Genomic DNA, 15,582 nt, shown 5'->3' with positions numbered 1-15,582 from the left:
TTTTAAGTTTTTAAGATTTATGATTATTTTAATAAAACACACAGGTTTTTGGTTATTGATTTTCTTAATTTTGGGTATATATAAGTCCATCGCAATATTAAAAAACACTTATGAATAAATTATAGCACTCATTTAAATCTATATTGGTAAACAATGTTTGCCAATTTGTACCATCCAAAAAATCATATATTGCATTCAAATTAGCTTCAGCAAAATTGTTATTCAAATTTAAGTCTGAAGTCTCAGGTGAGAAAAAATTATAAAATTCTAAATGTAAGCTGAGTGCAACATGATGTATTGTATTGTTGAAAAGGGGAACAATAGAGTCGCACAATTCAGAATCAACGAAAACCAAATCAAGTATATTATTACAAGAATTCTGAAAATGATTGATTTGCCTCAGGTCAAATTGTGCGAAGGTATCTACAACTTCTTAATCATGATTAAATAAAACGTTAAAAGGAATTAATCTATTTTAATCTTCATCGTATATCGTATGGTGCTGAACTATTTAGTTCTTCATTGTTTAATAGGAATCAAACTATCTCACTTGCACTTCATGAGAAACATCAAAACACCATTTGAATTTTAGAAAGTGCTGTCAAACTTAATCATTTTTTAAATTTTCTTCTGTAGTGGAAACACCAAAAAGATTTATTAAATCTAAATTAATAAACTTAATTATATTTTATATTGTTTTCTATAGCAAAATAAGCCCATTTAGTTCATTTTCATTAACAAAACTAAATAATATCAACAGTAACAAATTGATTTTTTCTCCAATCGAAAACATATGATTCCAAATGCACAATTACTCAACGAACACAGACATTGAGATACAAATGAAATATCAATCGTACCATTCTTCTTATTCGCGTAAAATCCTACTATACTATTGATAGATTTTACACCAAAACACGGGTATTACTTCTTTTTTACGGTTTCAAAAGATTTAGTTCAATATGAATAAAATATTTGTTCGACTTAATGAACATTTTAATAAATCTTGTAAATTGTTATCCTGGTGTAATCTACCTTCTCTGATTCTATAAGCCTAAAATGCAATGCAACTTGTCGATGATGGCGTTTAATTAAAAAAAAAAATGCTGCGAACTTGAGGCTCTTACTTGCATCAGTTGTGCTGTGGCAGTGATCTTACTCCATGTGTGTGCCTGTGCAGCGCAACAACGACGTGTTGCGAGCAATATGCGTGAGTATAGAAATATTGTTAAGCCACAACCAGCATGCATGATGGCATGTGGATGTGACTCCGATGACGCGGGCATAAATGGTTGTCGTCGAGTCGAACCCGCAAAGCCCCAAGACGCACGTCTTCGTTTCGATTCACATAGTTAATTTAAATTCTAAGGCCATACTGTCGGAGCCCACACTGACTGAATAAAACTCGATCAACATTAGTTTCTTGCCACAGTCTACCGGTTGCTTTCTGTCTGCCCACAATAGCCTCCCATCGCATCACATCCACAGCCTTTTCTTGCATTGCTCAGCAGGAGGCTTCACAGCTCAATTAAAGAGAACGGATTATATTCGAGGATATCGCATTTTGTGTGTTTTTTGAATAAAAAATAAAAATAAAAACAAAAAATTAAGTGCCTTTATAGTGAATGATTTTGTGGTGGTTAATTGAAAAAGAAAATGTTCCCAAAAATAGTGTGTCTCCTTGCCCTTGCGGCGGCTGTCTCCACAGCAGCCGAAACTTCGAACGAAGGTGACAATCTATTGGCAAGTGCATTGAAAATGGTCAAAGATTGTGGTGATAAATCAATGATATTGTGCATAAAGGTAGGTTTTTTTTAAGTGTTCCTTCAGAGAAAAAAAATAAAAATCAGTGTCCTTAGAAAATTTAAAATAATACTCTTAAAAACCACAAAACTATCCTTTTTCTTTGGAAAAATGAAAAAAATGTTCGTACATAATTTATGAATTGTTATTTTGATTTCTCATCCCTAGGAACGTGCTCTGCAATATTTCGACACTGAAGATGGTGATGTTAAGCTCACAGAGGGAATTCAATTGATTAAAACCGATGACATTCCACAGGGTCGCTCCTTGAACGATGTTGACCTACCAAATGAGCCTGAGGCCAGGGAAAGTGAAGTTGATTCGTTGTTGGTGGAGCGTATTGCCAGATTCTTCGGTACACACACTCTGCAATTCAAAGTTCCCAAGGAATCCATTGAGGATATGCAAAGATCTCTAGAAGAATGTGAGTATACTCTTATTAACTATGTAAATATCAATCAATGCAGATAATGCAGACCATGAAATGCAAATGCATGTTTCAAGTGCTTGAACGTATATTTATTTGAATATGATTATGATGATGGTATGCTTAGGAATAACTTTGAAGTAGTTTGAATTAAACGTTAAATTGTAAATTTGTAAGGCGGCTATTTACCTTAGTTCAACTGGGTCTTAGGTGGATTTTCGCCATAAGAAAAAATAATGCATCTTTATAATTGAATAAAATAATTTATTTCTATCGTGTCCAATTTAAGTACGAACTTGGAAATAAGGTCGGGTGACTTCAACTTTAATTTAGAGTTTCATCCATCTTTGAATATTTTGTTGTGTTGGAAATCTTAATTTTATATTAAAGATGGACATTTTTCTTAAGGAAAGTATTTTCAGCTCAAAAAAAAATTACATTTAAAAAACGTATTTTAATCGTTGAACAATAACTAAAATATGAGTTCCATTTGTTCGAAAAGTCTAAAATTGGTCATACTTTTTATAAGACTTTCAATTTTAATGATTTTAATTTATTGATGACACTAGCCGCACTTATAACTTTCCATTTATTAAAGTTTCTTCTTTTGCCATATTCGGGACGTGAAACCAATTAGGTGCACCATTTATATTTTAACAATAAATTAATCCTACTTTTTATTTTGTGTCAAGCTTTAACAAAATTTAACGACATTATTGTGTAAAAGATGAATTATGTTTAATGTCAATGTTTTTCTCAAGTTTTTCGGATTGAAAATAAATTTTTTACCACCATAAAGAACTATTTTTATAAGATTTCTTCTTTGTTTAGAAAACTATCAGTTGGATATTTAAAAAAAAAATGTTAACAACAAAAGATTGAAATCCAAATTTTTATTTGATTTAAAGAATGTTTGTTTTTCAATTTAATTCTTACCGATTTCCATTAAAATTAATTTTTTTATTTTTGAGTGAAACCAGATTTTAAAAGCTCTATTTTTGTTGCATATTAAACTTTTATTTTATTCATATAATATTCAAAGTGATACAAATTTTCTTTACATTTACAACCACTATACACGATATTCTTTTAAACTTAATAAATTTCAAAATTTTCAATTTGACAAATTATAGATTGGTCATACAACTTTCATTTCGAATTAATATTAAAAACCGTATTAATATTAAAAATCCCAATGAAAACTTAGTATTGCGTTGATAGAGACAGAGAATTGTTTGAACTCTAGAAATGTTAATCTTTCTAAAATATTGCAACTTAATTTCATTGAAAAATTCTTTACCAATCAGAAGTACTTGTTATCTAGATGTTAACATTATTTTAAAAATTAGCCAACGTTTGGGCCAAATAAATTTGTTGAATTACACAATCTAAGAAAAATACAAAAGTCGTTAGTTCCTAAATGCCTAAGAAATTTGTAAGTCACATTTTTGGTTTAAAAAAATTACTAGAAAACAGAATTTGAAGTGCACTCTGGTGTATATTTATTTTTCTTTCTTTAAATTGTGTTGACGATTTGCAATTTTTGCTTTTTACCTTTTTACCTTTTCTGCATAACACAAAACATTTTTGTTACCATTAATTTGAAAACAAAATACCGCAATTACAATTTGAAGTATTTATTAAATTTATTATTTCGGAAATATAAAAGAAAAATTACTGGCGATTTACCTTTTCTTCAAACCACCAAAAATTCGAAAATAAAACTGAAAATTTTCACCATTCTCTTAAATCTGCATGTTGAATAATGTCACGAATATTAAAACTTTGTTGCATTTTTAATCATTCTGTTAAATCAACTGCATTCTAGTGGCTTTTATGAAAAATGTAATAAGCCAAATAACTTTTACATTTTTATACATACACCTTGAGTTAAAGTTATTCAATATTCACAAATCCGAGTTCGAGCGTGAAATAACATCAGTTCTGCAGTTTTTTTTTGCGGATAAAGTTTACCTTTGAGTAAACATAAGCTTGCAGATTTTTCCTGATGACACACGAATCAATAACATTCTGCAAATTCAATGACACCAGCATAGTTTTACACACACATTTCCTTTTTTGACGGTTATACAAAATCCTTTACAATCCATACGATAAAAAGTATCTACAGAGAGAGTTTTCAATCATCAAAATATTATTGTAACCTCAAAAGAAAAACTCTTTTTCAAGGTTAAAAAAACCTTTTAGTTTGATTTTTTGTAAAAAAAAGTTGCGGAAAAAATGAAAAACAAATAAATCACGAAGTCACATTGAATCGATACATAATTATTCACATATACCTTTTGAATATTTTTTTAAAGCTTTCCAGCTGAATTCTGAAACGAAAGCAGCTTTAAGATTGAATATAAATATACGAAACAAGAGTCAATGTGTCACAGAACGACATATCAAACATTTCAAAATCTTTCGCTTGATAAAAAAGTACATAAGGGTGGGTAGATCTTTCAGTTGTTTTAACTTTAAAAACTCTAAACGCAACTTATTGTTGATTTGAATCTCTTAATTTAAATCGAATATTGTTTCTGTCGTTATAAAGTGCGCGTGAAGTGATGGTTATGGCTTGAGGTCTTGCGTTCAATCGCTGACTGTTTTTTTACGGGTACTGCGAGAAATTGACAAATCCTCCAAGGGTAAATCTTGTCATGAAAAGTGATTTCTAAAATTAGCCGTACGGATTTGGCATTAAACTGTAGGACCCCTCCATCTCTGAAATGAATTTTAAATAGGAATGGTTGAGAGTTGTAAGTCACAAGGACCCAATTTTTAACTTCTCCAAAATTTTCCCAAAAATCTTTTACAAATTTCATTTCAAAAATTAAGCCTTTTTTTAAGAAAAAATTGAAAAATTCCTGAGCGAAGTAAATTTGAATACAGAATTATTAAAAATTGAAAAAAAGAACGTAAACACCCTAATTTTCATGACTAAATAATCGAATTTCTTTACAAATAAATTCCTTATTCAAATGTTGATAAAGGCATATAGTGACATAATATGTATGAACATTATCATATAGAATAGATATTCTTTTTCATATCAAAAATTCAATCATGCGTTGTCATCCAATTTTATTTATACGATTGTATCCTTTTTCATGCTCGAATAAAAGTTCTCATTTTATATTATTATTTATAGATAATGTATATGCGAATTGTGTAACTTTCGTAATTCAACTGGTGTGTTTATGTCGTTCTTATATCTTATATCTTTCTCTTTAAATGACATCCATAAAAGAAAACAAAAAAGTATAAATATCAATTTTTATTGGACCAATAGAAAACATAAAAAAAATCACACAATATCTCTCGAATGATTTTATATTCAAATAAGGATATATTGATTTGATTTAAAAGAAACAAAAGTCAAGGTCTTAACAACCATCATTTATTTAAGTAGTTCTTATTGTTCTTTTTTTAAAGTTTGTTCTGTTTCTCTAGAATTTTACAACAAGATTTGGTTGAAACTAAGACCAAGTTAGCTACTTTAATTTAGGACACTTAACGTGCCCCTTAGTTTAAGTTATGGCAATACGTAGGATACTTGAAACTATCTGATCTTAAACTAACTAAGCCAGGAGTTGTCTGTATGCTTTTAAGAACTCAATTTAGTAAACTGACCAAGAGAATCATTTGGGATTTAAAGCTATTCTTGCTATTTTTATATAAATAGACTTAATTTTTTAAAATCAATTGCAATGTCTTAGTCTAAAAACAACCAACCAAAAATTAGGAGCTTTCGACACCATTATTTTACAAACTCTTGAAAACAAATGAATAAATACTACAACAGCTTCATAACAGAAATCACCAAGCTGTATGGGATGGTAATATATTATCAGAATAGTTTCAAACTAGAGTGAAGCAAGGCTTCCTCCTTAGTCCACTTCTTTTCTCTCTCAGTGTACAATTTAGATGGTATATCTTACGCGAAAACTAAAAAAAGTTATGATGAACGTAGATAGCTTTGTTTTATTGGTTGGCAATAGAAATATTATACAACTGATGATTAACAAGCTCCGAACATATTTTGACTTATGAAAATTAAAGCTTAACACGAACAAGTCAAAAATCTTGATTTTTCGAAATAGAACAATACGGTTTGCAAGAAATGAGAAATTGTATTGGGGAAACGAAGAACAAGAAAGAGTTAAACAATAAAAGTGTCTTGGCGTCCTGCTAACACCTCAAATTTCCTTCAAGATTCATTTGATTCATAAAACCCGAGAATGGCAAAAAGAGGGATTACCAACACCTAGAGTAAAATGTTCAAAAAGAAAATATTGTGCCAAGTGATAAAAAGAGAATATTTGAAGCTATGCAGCATAAGCATGGGAAATCAGGTTTAGAAATAAAATATTGGCATAGTGTAAAATTTTGGAACATAATGTTTTTGAACTTTAGCAGTAAAAGATGTACAGAAATTAAAATCCACGAATTTCGAACAAATTTAGATCTAAGGCGAATATAAAATAATAATACAAATATTTTAATTGATTTATTTTTTAATATAATCAACCTCCTCTATTAACAGCTTTTGCCATTTAAGTATTTTCCTCAAGTTTTAACGTTCGTGTTAGTAGTAGTAAAATTTACAAAAATGCATCTTTCTTTTTTTTATTACGATGACATTTATTTTGAAAATATAAAAGCTTTAAAAAAATCTTGCATAAGGTTTGAAGGTTTGAAAACATTGAAAATTTTATTTATATATTATGTATTTTTACTCAAAAATGAGCTTATAGTAAATATGGTAGAAATTAAATAATATATAGACCTTTTTATTTTTGAAACCATTTACCCTCGATAAGATTATTTTTTTTTAATTTTCATTGATCAAGTTTTTACTTTTAAAGTACTCGAAAACTATTGATCTGATTTTTAAAAAGTTTTTACGTAAAAGCTTATAAAAATAGTACCCGTGGCAAGATAGTTAGTGCTTTGGACTGTCATGCGAGAGGTCTTGGGTTCGATCCCTGCTTGTGCCACCTAAAAAAGTTTTATCCACGGGTAATGCATTTTGCGAGGAATTGACAAATTCTCCAAGAGTTATTCTTGTCATGAAAAAGTGCTATCTTAAATTTGCCGTTCGGATTCGGCTTAAAAGTGTAGGTCCCTTCCATTTCGGACAACAGTACTCGCACACAGGAATGGTTGAGAGTTGTCAGTCGCTAGGCCCTAATTCTCAAACGGATTGTTGCGCTAGCCAATTAATTAATATATTTTAGAAGAATTTGATTGATCTTTCGAAAACGTTTTCATTTTTTATAAGTTAGCCCTTTTCGAAGTTTTAAAAATTATATAAAAATGTATGCCTAATTCAACTGATTTTTAGAATACTTGATGAAATTATAAGCTCTTATATACAACTTCTCAATAGGGCCTCACCGAAAAAACTTCTCCATTTAGCTCGGTCCCTTGCTAGATGTCTCCAGTTTCGCGCTCCAAGTTGGAGCGTTGAAGTAACAACTTCATGAGGTGAAAATACTAAAAAGCTCATTATTATTTGAGGGTAAAGTATCTATGTATGTGTTGTACAAAAGGGCTCTAGATAGCACGTGGGATAAGCGGAAACAAACAGAAGACAAGCCTTTCGAAACTTCAAAAACAATATACATTGAAATGCACTTTACACACATCTCCATGGAACTTTAACACAAAATTTCTTACGTTTCTGTAAAAATTCTAGCTATTTTTATACTGATTGTAAAAGATGTATTTTAAATTGATTTTTGTGGTTTAAAGGAAGAATTTCCCAAGAGAATTATATTTCTTAATTTAAAATAAAAACAAATATTTTAAGCATCTAAATATTTCAATAATACTTCAGGTATATTAATCTTCCATATAGGGTGGAAAAAAAAGTTTCAAAAGCTTTCTTTCATGTTGCTCTTACAAACAATCGAATTTTAAAATATTCTGGAAGGAAAACTACAACTCAGCGCACGTTTTACAAAATATCTTCGAAATATATTTTATTAACATTAGCTTACCGCATATGAAATTCTTTGAATAATCTTTGAACATAAATTTTGTGTTTCGAATAAATTCAGTATCAGAAGAACAACTGGGTATAGGAAAATGAGAATTTCGTGAATTTCAAATATTTTCCAATAAATACAAAAAAATATTAAATTACTGTTCAGGAAAATTGACATCATGAGGTTTTTTTACGAAGAAATATCTCATGATATAATGTGTGATAAAAACGGAATAAATCTGATATGTCTTCATATACACTAAGTTAAAAATGTATTTTTTAAATATTTTCAAACCAAAATTTAAGATTTAAATGTATTACACGTTTTTCAAAGTCCATATTCTTCAATTTCTTAAGAACTTTCTTCTTAATAAATTCATTGTGATACACATTGAAACTTTGTGTCCTAAAAAATAACTTTAGATTTCCCAAAGGTGTTAAACATCAAAGTTATTAAGAGACACGACCTTGAATATTTACAAACTTAAAAATTTAACCCCTTTAAAAGTTCTCAACACAAATTCATACCGCTGGCGAAAAACTTTGTGTATGAGTACGAGTATAAGAAAGATGGATCAACTTTTTAATTTACGTATAAAACGGAGAGATTATTCCATAAAGGTGATGTTTTCATTAACTACGTTCGTCGTCGTCGTCGTTTGTCGTTTGTCCCAAAAGAAGATTCAACTTTCTCGCCATGTGCCATGGATGATATTATTGTATACGAGTGAAAACTTGCCACAAACACCCCACACAACTCATGTGGTTATAAGTTTGAAGTTGCAAATAGAGGAAAACTCAAACAAAAACGTGCCGGTACTTAGTTGCATGTATACCTACGTACAGTCTGTGACAATCGCTTAGTTGAATGCCAGTTTAAATTACGGCGACAAATGATGCCCGTAAGAATGCACCGCTGCTGTGCCGCATTTTAGTCCACAAAACAAGACCCAATTCCTCACTTCACTTCAAAAACATGTACATAAAGCAGGTAGAGCTCTATTCGGCCACAAGACTCCGGCTTTTGCTTAATGTAGGTCACTGATGGCAGTAGATGTTGCTGTTGTTGTTGTTGGTCACCACCTGATGGCCAATGCGATGGTCCCCGGTTTTAGAATGAACATACAACTACCAATGATTCCAATTATGAGGCTCCATACCATGTTGTTTACTGTATGTGCACCTATTTGTGAATTTGCTGCGTTCCACATTTGACTCACATATCACGGGCACAATCTGCTACTATAATCCGCATCTAATTGATAACGTTGAATTAAAACAAAAAAAATATATCATTATAATTTTCTTATGTCTTTGTTTTGTTTATTTATTTTTGTTTAGCTCGAGGCAAGAAGAAGAAGACAAAGAAGTATTTGATGCCTTTGTTGCTGCTGTTCAAACTTAAGGCTGCCGCTCTATTGCCATTGGCTATCGGTTTCTTGGCCCTGATCGCATTTAAGGCCTTGATTATTGGTAAGATTGCACTTCTGCTGTCCGGAATCATTGGAGTGAAGAAACTTTTGGAATCGAAGAACTCAAGCCAAAACTACGAGGTTGTTGCTCATCCACACTACTCAGCCCACGAAGAGCATGGTAGTTATGCGCGGTCCCTAGAAGCTCAAAACTTAGCTTATTCTGCATACCAAAAATCTAATTAAACAAAAATTAAAAAAAAAAAAAAAACAAAACAATAAAACAAAACTCAAACTCACACTCACATTTAATTCAGTAGAGAAAACAAAAATGCAATATTATTTATTAACAAATAGATGTAAAAAATAAATTTTATTTATTTATATTTAAATATACAAACTTTTTGTTTCGTAGGGTAAAAATTATATACGCGCCATGTTTCTTTTTGTTTCCTGTTCATTAATTTTTTTGTTTTGTTTTTATTTATTTTTATTTAATGCTGATATATTGCGAACATAATTAATTTTATTAATTTATTAAAAATGCTTTAATCTTAAGTGAAACTTAATTTTTAAGAAAGAAAAAAAGTTTTTATTTTGTTTTTATAATTCACACAAGTGTAGCTTTTTGGAGTTGAATTTAAATTACGAGTACAACCACTTTTCTCTTAAATATATCTACAGTTTAATTTCTTCAATTTCAATATAATTTAAAGCTTTAATAATGTTGACTTCTTCTTTTTCTTCTTTACTTTTCACCTATACATGTATCTTTCGTCTTCTGACTGTACTTCTTATTCTTCTTTTTCTTTTGCTTTAATTATTTTATTTTCATAAAACACTAATTTTTATTTTTATCTTTATATAAGTACAAATTATAAATTCTCAAAATATAGAAAATAATAACTTATAATCAACAGTCTCACACTAAAGTAATAGTCATTCATTCTTTTATATTTTATTTATTTAATAATTTATAAACAATTCAAGTTATTTAAAAATCTTTTTCTGTTTAAACCTAAGAGCAACGTTTTTATGAAAACAAATAAAACATTCAGTAAAAAAATGTGTTCATATTTTATTTTAAGTTAAAATATCCCATTTCTGAAGAAAACAGAATCCCAAGTCGGACATTTTGAGGCAGGTAAAATTATACCGATATTTTTACATTTTATTTGAATATTCAGGTCCAGAAAATTCAATTATTTCAGATTTTAAAATAACTATTAAAAACATGAAAAATGTAAGTGGGTACAAAATGTATGATATTTGTGTAGTCGATTATTTAAAAAAAAACTCAACCCTCTGACTTTTTTTTAATGTTGCAAAAAGTAAACAAACACATTACAAATTCATGTAAGAATTTTGGTCAAAAATTATTTAAACTAAATTTTGTGTAAAATTTTTACTAGGTGTCCAAAACGTTCTGAGTGATTTTAATGTCAAGAAGGGAAGACATCTTTGGTGGAACAATCAGGAAAAGAAGCCTGGGCGACAACAATTCCAAAAGCAAATTCAGGCTCATCGATTTTGATGTGGGCGAAAAATCATGGTGGCCAGTATGCGTTTTCTAAACCTCAACATCCAGACAACAGATCAATCTACCGTCAACCATATTGCCATCGAAGAGCTAGAAACACTTTCAACATCATGGATGTCGGAACTTTCCGAGGAGCTAACATCGACTTGATCCACTACCTCGTTGTAGCCAAATTAGAACTAAGGGTTTCCAGACAGCGAAACAGGGAGATGCTGAGCTTAGATACAACGTCGAACGGCTCTAATAGCAAGAAATCACTCAAGCAAAAACACTCTATCGAGAACCAGTAGCACATTGCCACGATGCAATTAGAGAAGCCGCCTCTGAAGTGCTGGGTAGACACCAACAAGAAACTTCTGGTTTGGTCAGCAGAAGACGAGTGAGGAACACCGACTACTGAGAAAGAAAAAGAGTGAGCATTATAAGCGTGCGGTCGAAGATGTTATGAGCAGGTTAAACAGAACTCACAAGTCCTTAAACCTAGAACCGAAGGCTGCAAAGACGAAAGTAGAAATATAATTGTGGAATCGCAGTCAATGCTGAGGATATGGAAGGAACACTTCTGCAGACTGTATAAAGGCGACGACGAACCGAATGCCGCTGTCAGGCAGGATGGTCACCATAGACGACGAAAGCCAAGAATCCCGGTCTCCCGGGATTATTTAGACGAAGTAGAGATTACCACATCTAAGCTGAAGTCTAGTAAAGCCGATTGAGCAAAAGGCTGAATGTCGAGCTCTTCAAAAGAGATAATTTTGTTAGCAGCATGCACCAATTTATCTGTATAATATGGTCGGAAGAAAGCATGCTCCATGAATGGAACCTCAGTATCGTTCGCCTGAGTTGAAAAAAGGAGACCCTCCACCAACTACAGACGAATTAGTTTGCTTAACATCACTTACAAATCTTATCCCTCTACCTTCCCAGAATCATCATCCATTCCCACATACACAAGGCATACCAGCCTACGTTTATGTCATCAACTCCCATCCCACCTAGCAGCGCTCCTATCTACTATGCTCCTTCTCACTCTAGGTAACCTAAGTGAATTGCTGTTACCGAATCCAATCTTTTCCTTAAATATCAGAATGATGATTTAACATCAACTGACTCCTCACCCTTTCTCTTCCTCCCCAACCACCTCTCATCTTTATTGGGCTGAATCTAGGGTTTTAAACGACCCGTGCCGATGATCAGCCTGGCTGGGGGCCCAATTCAAAAATAGCCTAGTCTCTAACGGAGTATCCGGATACCTGGCGACCTCCGGATTACCAAGTCTTATCTGTACATGCGAATCTTTGTCCAGATGCACCTCTTCTCTTCGCATCTCGTGGGACCAAGATGTACAAAACAAAAACTAAAAACAAAAATGAAAAAAACAATGAGAGTTGAGCCCGGTATCTCTTCAGGATCGGGTGGCAGCTTGGCAGCCTTTACAGACAAAGGCGGCAAGCGGCGAAAATCTTAAAGGCCTCTGGTGCTTCATCGGGGGCTGAAAGGACACCGCAGCAAACCGCTAGCGTCGAATGGGCCAAAAGCATACTTGCTACAACAAGATCCAATAAAGACTCTACGTCCAAAAGAGAAAGGTCTCTTGAGGGGGCCGCACCGACACCAAAACGGCCTCGGGTGCCAACACCAGCACTTCCCTCAATCCCATCAAGAAACAATCCAGTTTAAATGACGTCGCGAAGATCGTTGGCAGTTGGTCAAGGTTAAGCTCTTGGTTGGCTTTTTGCGCATTTTGAGGAGCTTCCAGGACCACTTCCTTCCATAAGCGATAGGGATTGGTATCAAGGCCAGTTCAAACTCATGGTTTGTAGAGCCAGCATTTGGATACTAATCGAACCTGCTGGTATCGACGACATTCTCGAGATGATCAGAGTTTGTAACCCGTCCCTTCCGACGCATAACTGGAAGATAGCCAAGCTAGAGGAAGTGAAGGGTCTTCATAGGAGTGCCATTGTAGTACTCAATAAAGAATCCTTGGCTCCTAGCCCTAAACGAGGGCTCTATGGTTTCGAATCCATTAAAATTCGAATCCACAAAAAAAGATGAGGTTAACGCGGAAAGCAGGCCTCCAAAAACAACCGAAGGTGAACTAGCGGTCGTCTTCTCTCCTAACAGAGGGTGACGATGCACCCATGCCCTCCCCAATCGCGACTCCACCCTCTACAAAAGTCATAGACAGTCCATCCTTAATGGAGACTGAGGATGAAGACTTGATCCTTCTGAGCGAGGACGAACTCTTGGGTTCATCATCAGACTCAGAGGATCAGAACAATAGAAAGCAGAGACGACAAAAATGCGGTAAGCGGTTAAAGAAGGCAAAGTAAAGTACATGCTGTCATCAAACAAATACCTGCATCTCGTCTCAGTCAAATCGTCACCTTCGACAGACGTAACTTTGAACAAGTGAACGGCTTTGTCCACCTAGGCTCCGCTAGGAACACAGAAAATAGCACATCAAAAGAGGAATTAGTCTTGCTAACTGCTGTTTGAGTAGTAAAGCACTGTCTCGAGCAACTAGTGTTGCAATATAAGACCCTTATCATACCCGTCCTGCAAAATATACTATATACTAATATAATATAATATAACCGTCCGAGAGTTTTGAGAGAAAAGTTCTTCACGTTATCGACGGTCTCATAAGTGAGTGTAATAGAAGATGGAAAGCTGTACGGGCTGCACAGGTTTAGCCAGAAGGATAAAAGTCTAACGACTGAGATGGCTGGGTTACGTAGAACGCATGGAAACGCAATTAATTTTCTGGTCTGACAAGTCTTTGTATCCACATCCTCGGGACAGCGCAGTGGAACTTGGAGTGCGAAAGTGGAGACATCTAGCTAGGGACCATGGAGAAGTTTGTTTGGGGGCTTGTGCACACAGTTAAATTGTTTACAGTTTACAATCAAAAAGTCAAATTAAAATCAGTCTATTGGAATTATTGTCATAAGCGACATAGAAATTGTATCCGAAACGACAAACCGAAGTTAACTGCCCTTCCGTGAAGCAGCTTTTGTTTTATAACGTTACCTTAGATCCAATACGGCAAAATCTTTGAAAATTTCTTAGAGATTGATAATTTGTAATGTCCTTAAATTTGCTAAATAAAAATATCAAATTTATTTAACTTTATGGGTTACCCCCACCCATTTCTCTGCATTTTTATTAATAATATATGGGAGTATAACGTCTTTCAGAAAAAAAATCAAAACTTCTTTCCGGTTTTATTTATCTACAAAAATCTTGTCAACCTTTTTTGAACAAACTAACATTAAACTCCACACATTGTTTAGAGTTTAAAGAACAATAAAAGTGTTAAAGTCGAAGTCCTATACTTTTCTTTAAATTCTGTTGGTAGCTGATATTAAATATTTTAATAAGACTTAGGAAGATAAAACTGTGAAATTAAATGGAGTCTACAAATTCTTTTTATAGACTTTAATGCTAAGCCAAAAAACTTTCTGACATAAATACAGTTCAGTAAATTTTTAACATCTAATGTATGGAAAATTTTCTATTGGAAGTCATGCTTAATTTTCCTTTACAAAGTCTCTGTTATCATGCGACAATGGTCCGTATTTCATTCAGGAACAATTTCTTTTCGGAAACGGTTGAGGGTCATTTTCAATGTTTTGGAACTTGACGAATCATCACTTGTTTCAATAAATATTTTCTCAAAATTTTCGTTAAACAATCGAAAGGATTTATTCCAGGAAAATCTTCTTTGAAACCGAAAATATTTTTGAAAAAAGAACATGACACCATTTTCGTTTGATTAACACAAAAAATAAAAAGTGCAAAAATACTTCAGAATCTACAGTTCCAAGAAGTACAAAGTGGATATCTTATAAATGTATTTCTATCTCTAGATAATGTTTATGTTTATGTTTGTGGTTAACCATCAATATACGAGTATCCTATAGAAACAACATAAGACAGCTTCTTGAGGAAGGAGATTCTTATATTACTTTTCTCCGAACAGATGGCACTATTATGTAGGATATGTGCGTTCGAGGGGATTGAAATGACGAACATAATTAACTCTGGAAGAACACGTTCTCGACAATCATTTCAAGCTTTTTATAGACGACCGAATAAGACGAAGGAAAGACAAAAAGTAGGTCATCCCATCTTCAAGCGAATAATTTATTTCAAGTTGGAATAAACGAGACGCAGGACTTAAAAGTCAAGCAAAAATTCTTATATTGTAAAACTGAGGCAACAAATTTTCAAAAAAAGTTGTTCTTTTTTTATAAACCCGAATGAAAACACTTTCACCGTAAAATACAAACTTTGATTCAATAAAGAGCCACAACAGACAGCCACAGAGCCAAAGTCGTCAGAGCCACAGAACCAAAGGCAACGACGAGCGACGACGGCGACGACGGACGTTGCAAAT

General features: G+C 32.8%; 1 protein-coding gene across 1 annotated transcript; it reads left to right on the top strand.

Moving 5' to 3' along the window:
- The first annotated feature begins 1,411 nt into the window (after positions 1-1,411).
- On the top strand, positions 1,412-10,101 carry LOC129940281 (uncharacterized). The gene is made up of 3 exons (XM_056048569.1): positions 1,412-1,803; positions 1,972-2,227; positions 9,567-10,101. The coding sequence occupies exons 1-3, from the start codon at positions 1,657-1,659 to the stop codon at positions 9,881-9,883; spliced, it is 720 nt and encodes a 239-aa protein (XP_055904544.1). The 5' UTR covers positions 1,412-1,656; the 3' UTR covers positions 9,884-10,101.
- Positions 10,102-15,582: the final 5,481 nt, after the last annotated feature.

The sequence above is a fragment of the Eupeodes corollae genome, chromosome 1 (assembly GCF_945859685.1).
Source record: "Eupeodes corollae chromosome 1, idEupCoro1.1, whole genome shotgun sequence".
Taxonomy (NCBI): domain Eukaryota; kingdom Metazoa; phylum Arthropoda; class Insecta; order Diptera; family Syrphidae; genus Eupeodes; species Eupeodes corollae.
The sequence above is the reverse complement of the archived record's forward strand: the minus strand, read 5'-3'. Positions and strand labels throughout refer to the sequence as shown.